Raw genomic sequence first — 14709 nt, forward strand, 5'->3', positions numbered from 1 at the left:
TTATAAGGAATGAGAGAGGGAAAGAGGTTGTAAGAGGAAGGGTAGAAGATGGAGACAATCAGAAGTAATGTCTCAAGGACATAGAAACTCATGAAAGAAAGCAAATGTTTTTGCTTACATATTCATTGCGCTGAGACGGATGCAATGCTGAAGAATCAAACGGATGGGTCCTCGTTATTCCCAACCCTTCTAATAACAGTCTTGTTAGAGGAAGAGGCTGCATCCCGATAATCAGTAAGAGCTGAGACAGAAATCCTCCATACACACAAACACACCCAACAAACCAAGACGACACGTACGCGTACAGATAAGCATACACACCAATACGCATCTCATCTCAAACGAGACGACGCTCATTATCTGGCTTTCCGTTTGTTTGCTTCGGTTTTTGACTTCTTTATTCTGTTTTTGTAGGATTTTTCCAAGTTACCTGTTTTGGTGTGAAATATATAAGACATTATTCATATTATATTTTGAATCCAATTTTTACAAGATAATGTTTTGTCTCTGGGGAGCTTTATTGTGCTTTTATCAGCTCACAGCATTTATCATAAAACAAATATTAATATTGCATGAGGAAATGAATCGCAGAGCCTAAATTAAACCAAAGCTACGCTCAGACGCCACTTTAGCCAAATACAATCTGGCCTTTTTCCTACAGAGACATATGATACCGAGAGCCTGCAAGAAGCTTATTGATGAATTATAGATTAATATAAATGAGAGGGAGTTGCTGCACTTTCCTAATGTCAGTACAAAATTCAACACATTTTATAGCTTAATCTTTTGATGTGCTCATTACCCTGCTGGAGATACCGCTTGTTAAAGCGAAGCTGGAGTTTACTTACTACTAAGTATACAATCCATCTCTCGTAAGTCTAACGTATTTAAACGAGGGATAATTAGAAATGGTTAGAAAGAGTACAGATACAAATGGGTTTAATAACTCACCATATTGTAGTACAAACAACCAGAAGCCAAACTGAATGTCAAAGCCAGAAACTTTATATAGCAATATTTCATGTAATCTCACAGTGATCATAAGTGCACGCACACGGAAGAAATAATCGAGCTGAGGAGAGGATTAAGATGGATTTTTTTTTTTACGAGTGGGTTGTGACTCATTCTATTTTAAAACCCTAATGTGGCACCTCTACATGCTAGTGTGCAATCTCCCCTCTACTCTTATATCTACTTTCTTTGTCGCTGAAATGTGAGCTAGACCCCGAACATGTCCTCAAGGAGGGAAACAAGCCCTGTGCTGATCACGGCACAGTCTAATAAACCTGTATTACACAACTCCTCCAATATAGCTATCTTCACCTGGGAGGCAGAGCTGGTAATGTATTCCTGTGCTGCATTCCCTCATGTGTCGCTAACTCCCGCTGAGCAGGGCATGCTTCATCAGGGCCATAATGGCTGATTTGATTTAAAGAGATCCAATTACCCTCAACAATGGAGCGATTTGATTGTTTACTGACAGAGAAGGGGGAGTGTTATTGAAGTAAAATTGGAGGTAATTGTCTCAGGGAGATGTGGGGAAAGATGAAACTGCCTGATTGGTTGTGGCGTCCGGCTGTCTGAGAATAAAGGATGGTTAATACACGGTTATCAGTGACTGGGTCGGGGTCCCAAAGGTGGGCTGGTGAATGCTTCCTGGTATCAGAAGCTTCTGGCAACATTGTTTTTTTTAACCTCTTCTGTGTTTTCTGAAGTTGTTGTAGGCTGAATAAAAGCTAACGACTCTATGAAAGTTTACCGCTCGAATAAACAAATCAAACATGACTTGTGACGATGATGTTTTCATAAACACGTGAATTTGATGATGGAAAATGAATACACGTTGGGAATACAGTTATATGTGCAACTAAAGAGTTGCTATGGTGCCTCGAATTATTATACAAACAGGCAGTCTAATAAAAACAGGTAACTGCAGTCTAAATAGAAAAAAAAATATAAAGGAAGCCACTATATCTGTGACAGATGTAATTCTTAGGTGCATCTGTGTGATTTGAATCAGTGTCTCAAGGGTGATTTCATCAGCAGTACATCACCTCATTGACAGGGGGTGCCAGATTCAAAGCAACAGGGTGTTGCTTTCTATTTGCAGGGGATATTTCTTTATTGAAAGCATAGAAGTGATGCGGGCAACATCCTTTGATGTCAGACAGTCAGATTTCACATTCAATATGCAGCCATACACCAAGATTACATCAATATTTAAACCCCGAAGACATCTGTAAACATTAATGCTGTCATTCTGAGATGCAAGATGATTATTGGCACAAAATATACTGATTTTCTTACTTAAATCACCAACGGAAACACACACACACTCTGGTTAATGGCTTGTTTGGAAAGCACATGAACTGAAGTTTATGTCCACACAGGAGCGGAAACCGCAGTCGCACGCACCCTGCAGCCAAACGATCAAAACCTTCATTAGGCAGAAATAAATATAAATAACCTGAAAGAACTGGCTGATTTCCCCACAGCAATAGGAAGTGTATTCCTTTTAACTTCCAAATAAATAAATAAGCTTCAGAGGAGAGTACAGACATGAAACACAGCAGGTTTAAAAGGTCAGAAATGGAGGTAAATTGGAAAGTGGCATGCTGTTGGTTCCCAGTAATAAACTATTCTGGCTTCCTGCGCTTGGTTTTTCACACCAGTTATATCTCACCCTTTTGTGTCTGTCTTTGATGTCTGCAGTTGACGCGTTTACAGTTTAAATTGTAGAAGAAGAAGAGCATAAGACACGGAAAGCGTTAGACGAGGATAAAGGGAGGAGAGGCAGGGATGTGTGAGGAACCTGTGGCTTTATAACAGGCATTCTGCACACATATAGAAAAATGCTTGCTTGGAGAGACATATAAGACGCACACTCTCCGACATAAACACACTAACACTTACTGAGATCAAAGAATTTCTTTACTTTATTTGGTAGCTAAAGCTCTGCTATAATCTTAGTGATGAACACTGGGAGGTCTCTTCAGAGACATTTTCACGAAGAAAAGCATGAGAGCTTTGAATATGTCTTAAAAAATACAGAACTGAAGGGTGTTTGTGCACCTCCAAAGATCATGAACCAGATCCTGGAGTAATAAGTTTAAGGCCCTGAAAATCTGCTAATCATCAAACAGTGTTTTCTTTCCCTCTCTTCTATTTGTTGCTTTCCATTTCTATTTCTCTTCTTGACATGCTCCCAGTCTGGCAGAGGACAAAGAATGCCAGTGTGCTGATAAAAGACATGCCAGACCCTCGAACACGAGAGATTCATCCCGAAGGCGACGGAGAAATTTCATAAAGTGCTGCTGCAACAGGGACAGTGTGTGTCAACTTTGTGTGAGTCAGTGTACATGTCCGCACTGTCTTTCAGCCTGCTTTCTTTGCAAAGTTGTTTGTGCTTACCATTGTGCAGTCTGTTGACAGCAGGGATGGAAAAATATGTAAAAATTGGCGTGGGAGAGGAAAACACAAAATGGACATTCTGTGGTGATCTAAAAATATTTTCTTTGGCTGGGAATGCGCAAAGTGGAAGGAAGCATGTAATGTAATTTCCCCTCCCTGCTCGGTGCAATCAGCCAGCCTACAACGACGTCGGTGTCCCGGAACAAAATGTTTAGATTTAAGGCTTAAAACGGGTGAGTTGTCAGTTGTCAACACCTTTCCCCTTTTTTTTTTTCTCCTGAAGCTGACCTCGAGCGAATACACACTGACGCCTACACACACACTTGCAATCGTGCAATTAGTGACATCCCTGTGGCGCACTACATTGGTTTCCACAGTAACACTCCCCAGCACTGATGTCATCAACGCGAGACACAAAGAGCAGGAGACTGCGATAGAGGGAAGGTGAGGCGTTATGAGCTCATGTCTGAAACTACACTGAGAGAAGACGAGGGAGGAGGAGGAGAAGGTGTGGGAGTGGGATAAATGAACGAGAGGTGAAAATTGGAGAAGAAGAGAGGGAAAGGAAAAGTGTGAGATGGAGAAAAGGGCGTGTAATATTCATATTAAAGAGAGGAAGGTGGCGATGTATAGTGAAAACGAATGGATGATGGCTTAAGCCATCAAGACGTGTGGTTAGAGAAGAGAGGACTAAGAAACAGGAAGAGAAGTGGAGGAAGTAGACTGTTACTCCACTTTTACAATTTCCATCCAGTGTTATCTTTTATGATGGCAAGCTGCTCTCATTTTTATTATAAATTAATAGCACTGATTTTATTACTGTAATCAGAGTAAAGTACAATTTGTCTTCTGTAAACAGTAAGAAGTCAGAAAGATGATCGCCTTATCCCTATTCTGAGGGTGTTTTTATTTGACGTGATTCCAGACATGCTCTCTTTACATTCAGCCACGAGGAATATCAGTGCGAAACTGGCCTGTGTCTGCATAATGTTACCACTGAATCAGGCTGATTACAGCCAGGGTGTTTGAAAAGGGTTAAACAAGACAACAAGAGAACATCCTGATAAGCTGAGGTGTGCACCTCAACAAGCACCCGCTGATTCATGTGAGAGAGGCGCTTTGGAGCCACTTTCAAGTGGAGAGCTTAGTTTGATGTTACTCTATTACTCAATTACTCTAGACCAGATGCAGAAAGGAAGCCAACAAATCTGGTATTCACGCGCTGACTGGATAGATTTTCATGCCTTTTTGTACTCTCTGCTTGGAGCGAGTTTTTTGTGCCATATGTGCACATCATGTCCATCACTATAAAGAATTCTTAAAAGTCTCAATGCTTTTACGAAAAACTAAGAGAATAATTTGTTTAATAAGTAAAACAGTTTCACAGAAGTCCCATATTTTTTAAAAATCTCACACTGCAGATGGGATTTGTGTTTGGAATCAAATCGAATTGAAACCCTCACGCCGAAACTTGATTACAGGTTGCAGTTGAGGCCGCTCACTTTGTGCAACGGCATTCATTTATAAAATTTCTTAAACACATGTTTGCATTCATTGCATTTACATGAAATGCTAACCTTTGAATGTGGTTACAAGCATTGCCTGTGTGTTTAAATGGTTGGTGTATTTGGAGAAAATACAGTGTCTTTTTGGCATTCAAGAGCTGTTTCCAATTCATGTGTGTCAAATTACCATCTGTAAGTAAATGGGGAGGAATTGCACTGACAGACAGTGTAGCAGTGAATGGGCCTCATTTATTGCTACACAGGCGTACAGTACATTATGCAAATCAAAAACTATGAAGGAGGTGAAATCAGGAGAGACAAAAACGTTGACAGATGAGAAGAATGATTCTCTGCGACATCAATATGCTACTAAATCACATTACAGGGGGATTGGAATATAAGCATACATATGCAGTTAGGTCTTAGCTATCACTGCTCTCTATTTTTTTCCCTCTTGTTTCATTTTCCCCCGCTCTCTGCTCGGTCTCTTTAGCCTGACTTGGCCCCTCTTTGCGTTTTTCTTCAAACCTTCTCGATTCTTGCTCCTTCCCTCTCACTTGTCTTGCTCTTATCCAATCACAGAGCTTTCCAGAGGACTTGACACTGAGGTTATTGTATGCGAAAGATGATTCTCTCTCCGCTGGCACTGCTGAGCTCTCACGCAAACTACCACTCCCCCATGGTGATGCTGCCAAACTTACCGGCACTAACAGGTTATGACACACGAGTTCTATAAGCCGAAGATTTGGCTTTTGCTTTTAGAAAGAGGTGATTTTCTCTAGATTAGCCATGCAAAATGATATTATAATTGGCTGGAACTTTGATCTTACAAAGACAGAACAAACTGCGCTTTGAAATCACTTTGTCGCTTCAGGTTAAACTGTTGTTTTACTGAAGTATGTGGTGTAAAGTAAAAAAGGTGTCTGAATCAGAGGTTAGAGTCACTAGTGAATAAAGTTTTTGAACACTGGCCAAATGGGGCTTGTCTCAGGAGTGCCTGGCCTCTGCCTCTTCTCTGTCAACATGTATCAACTTACACCTTGCCAAGAGCAAAGGCTCAACCCTCACTATTCCCTCTCCTGTTTCACTTGCTCGCTCTCAATCTTCTCTGCTTTTAGGAAACTTTTTTGTCAGTGGGTGCCACTGACACTGACTATCTTTCTACTTTACTTGTTAAGAAGAAGACATTCGTATTTTAACGGCTAACGATTATGAAATGACTTCTGTGATTTAAGATAGCTGACCTGAGTCAGCATACCATCACTCTAAATGTCTGTAAAGGTTCTCAGTCATCCAGGTCATCGTAGTCAAAGGAGCTTGCAAAGAAAAGCGTCTGGACTTCTTGAAGTTGCTTGAAGACGTTTCACCTCTCATCCGAGAAGCTTCTTCAGTTCTAAGGTCAAATGGTGGGGAGTCCCAGATATAAACCTAGTGGGAGTAACCCCCCACAGAGGGACAAAGGACCCCCTGATGATCCTCTACCTAATCACATGAGCCAAGGTGTGAAAATGGGTGTGGGAGGTGGCTCTTCTATGTTGTGCCATGCGCTTGTGAAGTGGCTGTTTGGTCTCTCCAATGTAGAGGTCTGGGCATTCCTCGCTGCACTGTACAGCATACACCACATTGTTAAGTTTGTGTTTTGGCGTTTTGTCTTTCGGGTGAACCAGTTTCTGTCTGAGCGTGTTGCTGGGTCTGAAATACACCGGGATGTCGTGCTTGGAGAAAACTCTCCTGAGTTTCTCTGATACACCGGCTACATAGGGGATGACAATGTTGTTGCGTCTGTCCTTATCCTCCCTCGCTGGTGTCTGGTCTTCTTTTCTGTGCCTCTTTGCTGACTTTATGAACGCCCATTTAGGATAGCCGCACGTTTTGAGTGCTTCCTTTACATGTGTGTGTTCCTTCTTTTTTCCTTCAGGCTTAGAGGGAACACGTTCTGCCCGGTGGTGTAGGGTCCTAATTACTCCAAGTTTGTGTTCCAGAGGGTGATGGGAGTCAAAGAGGAGGTACTGGTCCGTGTGTGTGGGCTTCCGGTAAACTTCGATGTTGAGGTTGCCGTTCTCTTCAATGTGCACGGCGCAGTCCAGGAAAGGCAAACAGTTGTCCTTTGTGTCTTCCCTGGTGAACTTGATGTTTTTATCCACAGCGTTAATGTGCGCAGTGAAGGATTCCACTTCTTGTGTCTTGATTTTGACCCAGGTGTCGTCTACATATCTGTACCAGTGGCTGGGTACTCTCCCTTTGAAAGAGCCAAGAGCCTTCCTTTCCACTTCCTCCATGTAAAGGTTGGCTACAATAGGTGACACGGGGGAGCCCATGGCACAGCCATGTTTTTGTCTGTAAAAGCCTTCGTTGTACTTGAAATATGTAGTGGTGAGGCAGAGGTCTAACAGTGTGCAGATCTGATCGGGTGTGAAGTTGGTCCTGTCCTCCAAGGAGCTGTCTTCTTGTAGTCGTTTTCTGACAGTCTCCACGGCCTCCGTGGTGGGTATGCAAGTGAAGAGAGAGACTACATCAAAGGACACCATGGTTTCATCTGGATCCAGGGTAAGTTTCTGGACCTTGTCGGTGAAGTCGGTGGAGTTCTTGATGTGGTGTGGGGTGTTCCCCACGAGAGGCGCGAGGATGGTAGCAAGGTGTTTAGCAATGTTGTAAGTGGCTGAGTTTATGCTACTGACTATGGGTCTGAGTGGGACAGCTTCCTTGTGGATCTTAGGAAGTCCATAGATGCAGGGTATGGCATCCCCTGGGTAAAGGCGGTGATATGTAAGGCGGTCAATAATTTTGTCCTTTTCAAAGTCTTGAAGGCAAGCTATAACTATCACTCTAAATGTAATAAATGTAGTAATTCATTTAAAAAATCCCTGAGAAGGTGTCTGCTGTGTCTGACAGTCCCACTGAGAATCAGCATCCCTCCCTGCAGCTTTATGTAGTTTGTGGCACAATATTTCCCGTATTTCCAATATTTTCAGTCTATAAACTGCAGCAGCGTCTTCTTAAGTCCTCTTGTTTGACTTTATTTTGTATTTTTTTGTTCTCATGCATCTGTCAGATGCGTAAGATTTCTATTGTCATTGTCGTGGTCTCTGATCCTGGGTGTGTTTGGACTCTAAATTCTGGCTCTGTTTTGGTTGTAATCGGAGTTTTGATGTTTTGAGTCTTTGATTTAGAGCCTCTGGGTCTCTTCTTTTCTTAATATGCCTTCGAGTTTAGTTTAACTTTTGTATCTTTGTATTCTGGGTTATGTGGCGATGGTTTATTTTGATTCCTGGAGTTTTGGTTTGGGCAGCACTGTTATCACTGTTCCCTCACAGCAAGGAGGTCCTGGGTTTGAATTCATCATCCACTCAGGGCCTTTCTGTGTGTAATTTTGCATCCGTGTCTCTGTGGGTTCTCTCCGGATACTCTGGCTTCCACAGTCCAAAGACATGCAGTTAGGGGTGGTAGGTCAATTGGTGATTTTAAATTGCCAATGACAGGCTGGCGACTGGTCCAGGGTGTGTACTCCAGCATGCTTGAAGCTTAGACCTGACACCCATTAAAACATTTTGTTAAAGTATTCAACAAAAAATTAAGGTTTAATTTATTTGCACTCTATTTTATACTTTGTATTTTTAATTGGGTTACAGTGTTGAACTGTTGTCTGAGAGCAAGTGGGTCCTGGGTTCAAATTCACTGGCTGGATGTGGCCTTTCTGTTTGCATGTTCTCCCTGCCTGTAGTGGTACCCCAGCCTCTTCACACAGTCCAAAACATGCGTGTTAGGGTAACTGTTGATCCTAAATTGGAGTGAAGGTGTGAATGTGAGCGTCAGAGGTTGTCCATCCCTCTCTGTTAGCCCTGCAATAAATAGACTGATGACTTGTCCCGGGTGTAACCTGCCTCTTGCCCTATGACAGCTGGGGCAGGCTCCATCCCCCAGCGACGCTGGATAAGCCGATGGAAATGGATAGCTAGTGTCTGGAATTACTGCTATAGGTGGAGAGCAACAAAAAAGGCTGAAAAAAGAGCGACATGCAAAGGCCTTGGATTGTTTTTCACAGGGATACAAATTAATGTAGCTGTAAGGTCACTGCTATCCAATTCCCTAATGATACATTTGTAGGTGTATTGAATAAACAACAGCAACAAAATAAAACAAAAATCATTCAAACCCATTCAGATGTCTCTATGCTAAGGCTTCAATTATCTGTAATCCCCCGTTGTGTGCCAGCCAGACCGTCACAGTAGGGGGCGTATTGAGCTTTGCCGGTGGCATTCCCCATTGTTCTAACAACACTCTGCAAAACCACAGAGGCAAGCGAAGAGACCCCTCATCTGAAACTGAGGGTAGCGGGGTTGCTATAGGAACCACCGAGCCCATTAGGAAGCTAAGATTACCCAAGATAGTAGAGGAGGAGAAGTGATATCAAACAAATGCATTTATATGCTTTTATGTTCACGCGTGGCGTGGCGTGGCGCACGCACGCACGCACGCACGCACGCACACACACACACACACACACACACACACAATAGTGTCTTAATGCGTCAGGTTAAGAAGTGATCTCTACTACCTAGATGTGTTGATGCTACCAGATTGACTGAGGCTCACTCATTACCACTGTGTACTTTTCAAAGCCAAAAGCAAGCCTTTGATCTGCTTGTCTCTTCTGCTCTCTCCCTCTCTTCAGCCCATCTCTTTCAAATACATATCAACTACCCCTTTATTTTACTGCACTTTATTTCTTAGTCTAATTTTCTCACACCAACAAACACACCTTCGCTTCAGTTAAATAACTATTTTAATCATTTAGAAAAAAACTGCAATTTTGCTCTCCGACTTACATAGCAGAACAAGCCAACCTCTTATATGTTTTATATGGTAAATGGTAAATGGCCTGCATTTGTATAGCGCTTTTCTAGTCCATAGGACCCCAAAGCGCTTTACACTACATTCAGTCATTCACCCATTCACACACACATTCACACACTGGCGATAGCAAGCTACATTGTAGCCACAGCTGCCCTGGGGCGCGCTGACAGAGGCGAGGCTGCCGGACACAGGCGCCACCGGGCCCTCTGACCACCACCAGTAGGCAAACACGGGGTTAGTATATGATCTCCGTAGGCAGGACACTTCCAAACATGATGTGCTTATTAAGCGACAGTTGAAAAGTTCAAATTTTCGCTCATTATACACACTTAATTGCAAATTTAATTTTCATCATTAACTACACAAGGTGAGCCAGAACAGACCAGAATATCATTTGAGATTAAATTAATGACATGCATCCAACGTTTGTAAGATTAAAAAAACCAGTGACAAATTCATTGGTGCCTCACCACACCCCTTGGATAAGTTTTTATCAGTACTCACCAATGAGCTCCTTGTTCCTGATGTCCAAAGCCATATTTCTGAGAGCAGTGGCGACAGCGCACACGACTTTGTCATTGTCTATCCTCAATAATTCCACTAGGATGGGAAGGCCTTTCTCCTTACGGACAGCAGCACGGATGTACACTGACCACTGACAAGAAAACACAAGTGGAAAGAGTTAGTGTTAACAGTGTTCACAGTGTTAACGTCCAACGACCATAAAGAAGGAGTATATTTACATTTAATCTTGCACAGGAGGATTTTAAATAAAAGTTAAACAGAAGAACACCAACAAAATAACAATTAATTAGTACCATGTTAAAAAAACAACAAAAAAAGAGACTGCAATGTGAAATTAGGATAACAGTGTTTTGCTTAATAAAATTGTCATGGGTGCTTTATATGAAATTGTTTACACCCCATAGATTTCCTTTGAGTAAAGTGGTTAGTGTAGGAAAAAAAAGGAAAGAGGCAGAAAGAGCTCAGTGGTCAAATGAGAGATGTTATATTCAGCAACTGACGCATTACGCTGTGTCACAAGTAATATACTGTGAGAGGGAGAATTATATGAACCAACCAGAGGAGTTTTAAGCCTGGAGACCTCTCTATCTTCCCTCAACAACTATCAAGGTACCCTCAAATGGGCCACTCAACCCTGAACAGCTCAAATGCATCTGCCTTATGGGTCAATTGCAGACAATTGGGGAGGTACTGAAACGCCCAAGAATCGGTAGAAGTGGTTGAAGTGTGAGGCTGAAAGTTTCTGTCACTTTTATAATTGATCTTTCCACAGCATGTAAAGGTTAAAACACAGTTCTGTTTACAAACGGTGTTTCTTCATATGATCATTTTAGGAAATATTTTACCCTTGGATTGAAATGATCTTTGGTAAGACTTACGTGGGCAGAGTTTAGTGTGCCAACACTAATTCTTCACAAACTGATAGCAGCTCTAATTTAATTATAAGAATACTGACAATGAAGTTAAAAACACAACAGGAGAAAACAGAACAATACATGCATGTAAACACACACACACACACACACACACACACACACACACACACACACACACACACACACACACACACACACACACACACACACACACACACACACACACACACACACGTTCATACAGTTAGGCTCTTGTAAAATAAACGCAACACAAAAAGTAATGAAAATTTGTGTTTGGTTGATTATTTCTTTGTTCTAAGAGTGCTTCTTGGCAATAAGTCTTACACTGTTGGAAAGCTTGTTTATTCTCCCTTAAATGGTGCCACATTTGTAAGAAAAATGCATTTGTGGGTTGAGCAGTAGAGTTGAGCGTGTGGGTTGCACCCATGAAAAATTTGCAGTCTTTTCTGCTTAAAACATTTTACTCTGCTATTGACACTTTCCTGGATTTCCTGTATTGAATGATTAAAGGATGAATAAACACGACACATTGGAAATTTAATAATGTATTCACTTAACAACAGACTAGCACGTGGAAGAACCACACAGAGCCATAACAGCCTTGCACCTCAAACTCATGCTGGTCACCAGTTTGGTTACACACTATTGTGGGATGGCCTCCCATTCTTCAAACAGCATTTGTTGCAAGTCATCCAGCGTGGCTGTGTTGGTCACTCTGGCATGAACGGTGAGCAAAAGCTGATCACATGAGTATTCAGTGGGGTTGAGGTCAGGACTGGAGGCAGGCCATTCCTTCATCTCCACTCCCAAATTCTGGAGGTAGTCTCTTATAAACCACACTCTGTGGGGGCGATCGTCGAGGGTATTCTTGGAAGAGTTCAGTCCCAGACTGCAGCGATATCTTCTCTGCACTTTGACCCTACAATCCAACTGTTGTAGGAAGAATCCTGACTGATCACTGAACATAAAATTCACCCACATGTTCAGGTGTTAGCAACATGCACTGATGTCAGCACATGTTCCCTAAACCAGTGCAATGAAGGGCAGTCATTGCAGGCCTTCTGGCAACCCTATGAGACCAGAGATTGGCAGTGTGCAGTCTGTTCCAGATAGTCTGGGTAGAGAGCTGTCAACCAAATGGTCCTGAGAGACAAGACTACAAATCTGTAGAAGACTGCTTATGTGCTGACGGGGTGAGGAAACAGTCTTCTTGTGGTGTTCTTTTCTTGAGACACCAACTTCACGGCCTGTCTCCAAAATTCCCTGTTATATGGAACTTGGCCTAACTTGAAGATGGCGCTAGGCCTCACTTGAAGCTGCCCTATGGCACAGGTCCCATCCAGATCAGTCAAATGTGGAGTGCTTAGAGCAGACACCAACTGACCGCTGTAGCAGTGTCCTTGCTCACAGGTGCTGACAATCAGGCACCTGTTTGTCAGCACCTGGGTACCACAAGCTCAAAACAAAGAGTCAATAACATCAACTCGGATTTTCAACCGGATTTTCCTTACAAAGTGGCACCATATAAGGGGAAATACACTGGCTTTCCAATAGTATAAGATTTATTGCCAAGAAGCATTGTTACAACAAAGAAAAATCTACCAAATTCAAGTTTCCTTACTTTTTGTGCTGAGTTTCAAACGTGTGATTCCCTTAAGACAACCCACCCCCATCATTTCCTTCTCCTCCTCCACCCTTGATTATTCTAGAGACCCCCTCTTCTATACCTGTCATGCTCCGACTGTCTGTCTACTCTACTGTCGATGGAAATACCAATTCAAAATGAGTTATAAACACATCCCATACACATCTACAGGTCCACTGAAGCATACTCTCACAGTGTCTCCCCTGTCTGTCACTCCCTCTTGAGTTCATATTTTCATAAACTGCATTTTTTGGATCAAATAAATACTTCCATTAAGTTTCTCACATAGTCTATTTATGACCAACAATGTCTGGCGCAGTTTTTATTTTTATTTTTATTTTATTTTATTAAGGTCAAGCTAAGATTATACCCACACACTTTCTGCCTTTTACCCTTATATAAACCTCCCTCAAGGCTACAGCTGCCCCCACCAGTGCTCTCCAATATGACATGACTCATACATTATTACCATTTAGCTGCCTCCGTTGGTTGCCTGTTGTTGAACCCTGGCTCTACTCCCTGTGTGTACAGGTTTGGAGCATTTACATTATTAAAGTAATTACATTCCTACTGAGCAACGTGCAATACTGCATTACATAGAAGACATAAAAACACGAGACCGAACTCAAAATATTTTAAAGTCAGCAGGATGCTGCAGTGAGCAAAAAGATTATTAATTCAAAAGAAAATTACCTTTTTTTTAACCTATGTGGTTATGGAGGCAGAAGACTTTTCATAGGTTTTGCTGCATTTGACTGTGTACAATGAAGCTCTTGGCACCAGGCATGCATATTCACACAGTTTACTTGCACACGTTCAGCTTATACATGCATACTTAAGTATTTTGACCAACATATAATGTGAATGTGCACATTTATCTATGTTTTTTCAGAGCACAAGACCTGTGTACAATTAGTAAAGTGTGTCTCTGCATTCACTGCACAGCCACTGTGTGTTAGGACAAGCTAAATACATCTGCACTTGCAGTTGTATACTCATCTGTGGTTGTATAATTCGACAATTTATATTTGACAAATATAATATAACAAGGCAAACAATTTTGAAAAGCATCTCAAATCTAGCATTACCTTCCAGCTGCCTGCAGCCAGGTTCTGCAGAGCCCCAGCTGCACCCTCTAGAGTGTCAGGATTGGAGCATTCAGACAGCAGGGTGAGGTAGGGCTTGACGATGGTGGGGTGCCACAGCATCTGAACTCCTTTGGGGGGCTCCGCCGTGTCGGGAAAGGGGCCCACGCCATCCCACTGTGAGAGATGAGACAGAGTGAAATAGCTTTTTTTATGTTCATTTATATTCATGAAGAAATACTTTAAGGAAACCGTTAACTCCATTCTCACAATCACATTTTGTTTTACCCTTTAGGAAACTTTTTACTTTATTTAAAACCAAAAAATAGCACCACTTCAGTGTGGTTGAACATTTTAATGACATTTTTCACCAATTCTAGGAGAAATAAGCGACTGTGAAATCGTAGGATGTTCCTTTTTCTGTTCTTCCATGTAAAGCTTACAGTGATTCTATAAAAACCTGCATAAGAAATCTGAATGAACTTGCTTTTGTATCTAAACACATTTTTTATGTCGGAGTGACTGAATTCACACGAGAAAAGCGAAATGCACTGCCCCTGGTACACCCTGACCTATTAGAAAAATTACCGAGACACTGAGTAAATCACTCCTTGTCAGCTTAAGAATCGTGATGGATGGATGAATAGCGATAAAGGTGTTGAAGGGCTTAGATAGAAGGGAGATGCATGATCTGAAACGACAGTGAGAGCTGCAGAAGGAGAAGACACTATGAGAGAATGTCTCACTGCTACATTTGCTTTGAGCAATAAACATAAAGCTTTACAGCT

At 42.0% G+C, this 14709-nt stretch overlaps 1 protein-coding gene across 1 annotated transcript in view; it reads right to left on the minus strand.

Annotated features, from left to right (window-relative positions):
* ctnnd2a (catenin (cadherin-associated protein), delta 2a) overlaps nt 1-14709 on the minus strand; it is a 273917-nt gene that overhangs the window by 30681 nt on the left and 228527 nt on the right. Inside the window, exons 18-19 of the mRNA XM_080865626.1 lie at nt 13925-14098; nt 10275-10425 (exon numbers count right to left, since the gene is read on the minus strand). Of these exons, the coding sequence (XP_080721752.1) occupies nt 10275-10425; nt 13925-14098 (325 nt within the window). The remainder of the gene's footprint in view (nt 1-10274; nt 10426-13924; nt 14099-14709) is intronic.

This window comes from Rhamphochromis sp. 'chilingali' (assembly GCF_963969265.1).
Source record: "Rhamphochromis sp. 'chilingali' genome assembly, chromosome: 18".
Lineage (NCBI taxonomy): Eukaryota > Metazoa > Chordata > Actinopteri > Cichliformes > Cichlidae > Rhamphochromis > Rhamphochromis sp. 'chilingali'.